Genomic DNA, 5,931 nt, shown 5'->3' on the forward strand with positions numbered 1-5,931 from the left:
TAAACTGATGTCAAAGAAGTGTACTTAGGATCACAGCTTCGTAGGTTTCTTTCGCTCCGATCTCACACGTGCTTAACTCTGAAGTGGGGAGTCATGAATGTCCGTGGAACTTACCGCCAAGTATGCAGGCAAAGTTAGGATCTCCTGTTTAGCTTTATTACGGCTCAGATCCCAACCCAACTAGGACGGAAAGGTCAATAAAGATCGGTAATAAGTAACAGAGACTCTTTCTCCACCGCGCAAATCGCGCGTTTATGGTTTTTCTATCGCATATTTCCGCATCCCTCTCACACACGTGCACAACCCTCGTCCCCGTATCTGTCTGCATGCGTCATGCTGCAAATATGCCTAAGTCAAAGTTCAACCGAGTTTTGCTCAATATGTTGTCATAAAAAAGAACGGCTGCTGCGTTTTAACTTTTCTACGCAGCAAAACTCCAGAGGAAGGCGAACGCTTTGCTCGTGGAAAAGCGCAAGAGCCCCCCTGGTTTCGGCAGTGGTGGACGAGGGAGCGGAACGAGGCTTTTCCTCGGCGACTGAGTGGTGCATTGGAAAGCGACCCGGCTCTGTGTGTCTGCGCCTTAGGAAGGAAGGAGGTCCAGTCCAGTCCCAGTCCACCTCTTCCTCCGGTGCCACCGAAACAGAGATGGGGGGCTCGCTTGCTGAGTCGACTTTTTCAGCCCATTGTGTGCATTTGCTACCCCCCCCACACACCTTTGCTTTTCCAAATCCCTTTCTCTGCACAAACGTCGCTGCTGCTGCCGCTTTTCAGGAAATGCAGCGTCTGCTTGAGCTGGGTGCAGGAAGGCAGCGCGCTGGCTGGCGGCTTCGGTGGTGGTACCTAGCGATTCTGGTCCCGCCTCCTCCTCCTCCTCCTCCCGCTATTAAAAGGCACTTTACGCGGTGGGAGGAAGGAGAGGCGCGCGGGTGTGTGTGTGTGTGTGTGTGGGGGGGGGGAAGATAGGCTAAATTATTTCATTTATTTTTGCTATGCACGCCACACTCGCCACCAAACCGTCCTTTCCTAGAGGATCGAGAACGCCATCGATTTCCCAAACCTGTCCACGACCCAAACCAAGGACCCCCATTCACACGGCGTGGACAACCCCCTTTATTATTCTACCAACACCCCTGATCTTCGGATGGGGAGTGTTTCTCTGCAAGGCTTAGGGAGGCGTCGTCGTCGTTTATTTTGTAAATGAGTCGTTTGAAACACACACACAATAAAAGCGCTATGTTATCATCGGCTTCTAGAAATGCCACTGAATTTATTCCCCTCCTTCTCACCCCGCATCCTCGCCCCCTACCCCCACCCCGCTACCCCACGGTGGATAGGGAGAAGATCGAGCTGTGGGCCCGAGTGCCTTGGCGAGCTGCAGAGTCCAGGCTGCAGCGTCTCTCTGCGAAAGGGGGAAGGGATGGGTGGCTGGGGAGGGCTGCCTAGATGTGCACCCCTCCCCCCCGGTCTCTAGAACCAGACAGCTGAGGACCCCCTCCTCCCTCTTTCCCTCCCCCCTCCGGAGAGCCCCCTCCCTGCTCTCCTCCTCCTCCTCCTCCTCGGGACGCAGCTTGCCCGCCCCCTCCTGCCTCCCTGCTCCTTGGGCGCCGCCCCCTTGCGATTGAAACGCGGCTCACGTCGCAGGGAGGCGGGCGCCGCGCGGCCGGGGGAAGAGCCGGGCCCAGGCCGAGCGGAGCTCCGGCAGCGGCGGCGGTGGCCTCCCTCTCTCCTCTCCTCTCCCTCCACCGCCGCGGTTGCTCCGAGGGAGCGAGCGCGCACGCAGCCAGGCAGCCAGGCTCCGCCAGCAACAAGTGCGGAGGCAGGCGAGGGAGGGCGAAGGCTGACGTCAGCGAGCGGAGTATTATGGTCTGGTCTGGGCTGGCCGCCGCTGCTGCTGCCGCCGCCGCCGCTTTCCTGCTGCCCGCGGCCGAGTAAACATGGAGCTCTCCGCCGTCGGCGAGAGGGTGTTCGCGGCCGAGGCCTTGCTCAAGAGACGCATCCGCAAAGTAGGTGCCCTCGCCCGCACGGGAAGCGCCCGTCGGGGCTTTGTGCGCGCCGCCCCCGGGCCCACAGGCCCCGCGCGAGGCCCCAGGCAGGCAGGCAGGCAGGCGAGCGAGCGGCGCTGGCCCGGCTGCTCCCCCCTGCCGCCTTCTTCTTCTTCTTCTGCAGCAGCAGCAGCAGCAGCACTCGCACTCCAGAGCCCCGCCGTTCTCGCCGGGCTGCTGCTCGCGTTGCGCACGGTGCCAGCACCACCGCCATCGAAAGCGCCTCCTGCGCCTCCTTCCTTTGCATGCATGCACCGTTCGGGCTGCTGCACGGATCTTTCGCTGCACGCATTCGCTGCATGCATGTTTGATCACGTTTTTTTGCAGCACGCCCCCTTTTTCATGTATGGATTTCTCTCTCTCTCCGCCCTTACCGCTTGTATGTGCATTTTTGTGGCACGCTTTTGGCCACTTGCAACACACACACTGCACCCACCCCTGACACATGCTTTGCTTTTTATTACAAGCATGGTTTTGAGCGTTGTACTGTATTGCATTCTTCTGGACCACCTCCCTCCCTTTTCTGAAATGCATGCTAATTTGTCTTCTCCTCTTGACATCTGCAGGGTCGTATGGAATATCTTGTGAAATGGAAGGGCTGGTCTCAGAAGTAAGTAACTGTCAAAGGCAGTCCTTGAAGCGGAATTTGTATTTAGGATGGTGTTGGCCTTGTTTTATTTTGCAGTAAAATTGAATATAGTGTTTTAATAGAAAGAGGGATGGACTGGACGATCTTTTAAGTTACCATGCACTCATTCTGTTCTGGAAAACAAGAACACATTAAAGAAACAACCTCTCACACCACCTCATTTTGTTTTCTTTCTCCTTTGGCTAGATATAGCACCTGGGAACCTGAGGAAAATATTCTAGATGCTCGTCTGCTTGCAGCTTTTGAGGAAAGGTATGCTCTTTAGGCAGGGGAAATTGCTTTTTACCCATACCCACTGTGTTTTGGAGCAGTGCTAATCTGATGCTGTGATCTTCTGGGTTTTTTTAATGTGTTTTTCCTTTTCTTTTTTCCTTTTAAAAAACCTCATTTAGGGAAAGAGAAATGGAACTTTATGGTCCAAAGAAACGAGGCCCCAAACCCAAAACGTTTTTGCTAAAGGTAAGAGGAAGAGTACAGGATAAAGAGAGAGGTGTCTTCTGGCACAGGGCTACGTGTAACAGAAATCACTTCCAAAAGGCAGCGTTGATTCCATTATATCTGTATGAGACAGAAAGAAACACTATGATTGCCTTATAAGCTAAATTTATGAAGCTGCTGTGGCAAAGTACTAGATCAATCCAGTTCCTTTTTATCTGTTCTGTTCTGTTTGCAGGCCCAGGCAAAAGCTAAAGCTAAGACCTATGAATTCCGTAGCGACTCTGCTAGGGGAATCCGGGTGCCCTACCCAGGAAGGTCCCCCCTGGAGATGGGCTCTACTTCCCGTGCTAGGGAAGGACTGAGGCAAATCCCATTGCCCCCTCAAAGCACCTCCGCCACTGCTACCACCAACACCTCCCGAGTAGAGACCATCCAGGAAAACAGGATTGGGGCAGAGGAAGACCGGTCTGAAGCAGCCTTTAAAAAGCGAGGCCCCAAGCCCAGGAAAGAGCTCTACAAAGACCTGCCTGAAACGGCCGACGTTGCCTGCAAGCGGAAATCGGTGGAACCAGGGGACAAGGCAGTGGCCGATTACCTAAAGGCCAGGAAACTGGAAGAGGCAGCTAACCTGGGCGCAGCCAAATTCAGTTCAGGACACAGTGTCATCCAGTTAGCTCGGAGACGGGAGCCTGAGTTACCCAGTGCTGTCTCCAGCCCCAGGGCAGAAGCGGGCATTAAGCTGTGTGCACCTGAGGCCTACCCCCCCAGGCTAACAAAGCACAGGGCAGATTTCCTGGATCCGAAAGGGCAAAGTAGTTTGGACTTGGGCGCCCCTAAGATCTTGCACAGCTCTGCGAGCCAAGGCGGCTTATACCGAGATGGTATAGGGACCCAGGCTGGCAGGCCTTCTCTCATTGCCCGCATCCCTGTCTCCAGGATCCTTGGTGACCCGGAAGAGGAAGCTTGGAGCCCATCTCTCAACAACTTGGAGAAAGTGGTAGTGACTGATGTGACGTCTAATTTCTTGACAGTTACCATTAAGGAGAGCAGCACAGACCAAGGGTTTTTCAAGGAAAAGCGATGAATTCCCTTTTGAGAAGAGGAGGCATCTAAAGGGTTTGGGGTAGAGGTTGTTGTCTGGTTCTGGATTTTTTGTTTATTGGACAGGATTGGGGAAGGGGGAGGGGGGAAAACCTGTCCTTAACTCATTCATTTAGTCCCTCGCCACCAATTTCAATTTTGGTTGGAAAAATTATCTCTAGAGTTATATTTTCTATTAGATGTAAATATGTTATTTAAAGAAAAATACATATATATATCTATATACATATATATTTCAACTCTTAAGTTGTTGGTTTTTTTATTTAAGGCTCTTGGAGAAGGACAGTAAAAAAACAGAACTGATGTATGTCTTACATCAGTTGCAAGAGCAGGTGTAGATAGTGAATGAACTTACTAGCTAGTTATAACATTGATTTCATTTTTTCTGGTTTGTTTGTTTTCTTTTTCTTTTCTTTTTTACCCTGTCCCTTCCCCCCAAAGAAGATGAGGGCAAATAGGGGGTATTATATTCACCTGGGGGGACGAAAAAAGGTCTCCAGTTTCTTGATTGTTATATTATAAGGTGTTGCTTTGTACAATCAAGTGTGCTGTATACACAACTGTTCTCGCTGGGCAGCTGAAGTGAGCACTTGACTTTACAGTATTGTCTTTCATATGTTTTGCTCCAGTTCTTTTTTTTTTTAAAGTTGTTGCTATAAAACGTGTCAATTAAAAAAAACAAAAACGGAAAGATGTTTTAGCAAAGAAGTATTAACTTGAATGACCTTTTCTTGCAAGGGAAAAGGGGCTTTGTATGTTTCAAGATTCCGAAAAAGTGTAGCTGCTGTCATGCACTTTAAAAAGACTTGTGGGGAGAAGGGGGTGGGGAGAAGTAACTGAGCTTGATAGTTTAGCTTGTTCTGGTTTTTCTTTCTTTCTTTCTTCCTTCCCTAGTCACTCAAAAAAAAAAAAAAAAGGAAAATCTGTTTACATTCCTTACATGCCAGAAAAGTTGGGGAGGAAAGTATCTCACTGCTCATATTTTAGGCGATCCTGCTGTTACATTGAAAGTAAACCTCTCTCCCTCTCCCTCCCTCTCTCTCTCTCTCTCCCCCCCCCCACACTTCCCCACAACTGACTGCAGTTCTTCCCTGGTTGTTGGATGGGTCTTTAAAAAGGTGTGTTAGGGAAGATGTTTATCTCCCTCAGAAATGTTAAGCCTCCATTATAGATGCTGAGAAAGCAGCTCCTCTTTAAAACACACTTAATTAGGGGCACAAGACCAGTTACAAAGCAAGCCGCCTGTTTATATGTGGCTTTCTTTCTCTTGTACTTTCTGGGAAGAAGTATATTCTGTCGTCCCCCCTCCACACCCCCAGTCCCACATGAGATTCTTCCTTCTTTCTGTGGACAACAGTCAAGTAGTTCTATTCACCTGCCAGTTTTATGCTGAGCATAAACCCCTTTTCCCTGCTCCCTTGCATAAAGCACTCTTGACATTTGAAGATTTGCAAAATGCGTTGCTATATTCAGCTCCCTCCAGCTTTTTATTTTTTTTATTTTTACGGGAATGCAAATTTGTTTCCTAACCCTGCGTTAGACCCCCCCACATTAAGAGGGGATGTGTGCAGAATGAGAGGCTGGCTTTGCTCTCTTGTTTTTGTGTGTTTAGCAGGTGTTGTGGTGTCCCAATAGATATTGATTTAAGCATCTCTTCTTGGTTCAAAAAGCACAAATCTGTCTAGCAGTCTCCAAGGGCCT

The 5,931-nt window shown here is 50.3% G+C and overlaps 1 protein-coding gene across 1 annotated transcript; it reads left to right on the forward strand.

Annotated features, from left to right (window-relative positions):
* Positions 1-1,660: 1,660 nt before the first annotated feature.
* On the forward strand, positions 1,661-4,524 carry CBX8 (chromobox 8). The gene is made up of 5 exons (XM_033139017.1): positions 1,661-2,003; positions 2,609-2,652; positions 2,878-2,943; positions 3,084-3,150; positions 3,365-4,524. Exons 1-5 carry the CDS (start codon positions 1,935-1,937, stop codon positions 4,211-4,213), a joined length of 1,095 nt encoding a protein of 364 aa, XP_032994908.1. The 5' UTR covers positions 1,661-1,934; the 3' UTR covers positions 4,214-4,524.
* Positions 4,525-5,931: the final 1,407 nt, after the last annotated feature.

Source organism: Lacerta agilis, chromosome 2, assembly GCF_009819535.1.
Source record: "Lacerta agilis isolate rLacAgi1 chromosome 2, rLacAgi1.pri, whole genome shotgun sequence".
Taxonomy (NCBI): Eukaryota; Metazoa; Chordata; class Lepidosauria; order Squamata; family Lacertidae; genus Lacerta; species Lacerta agilis.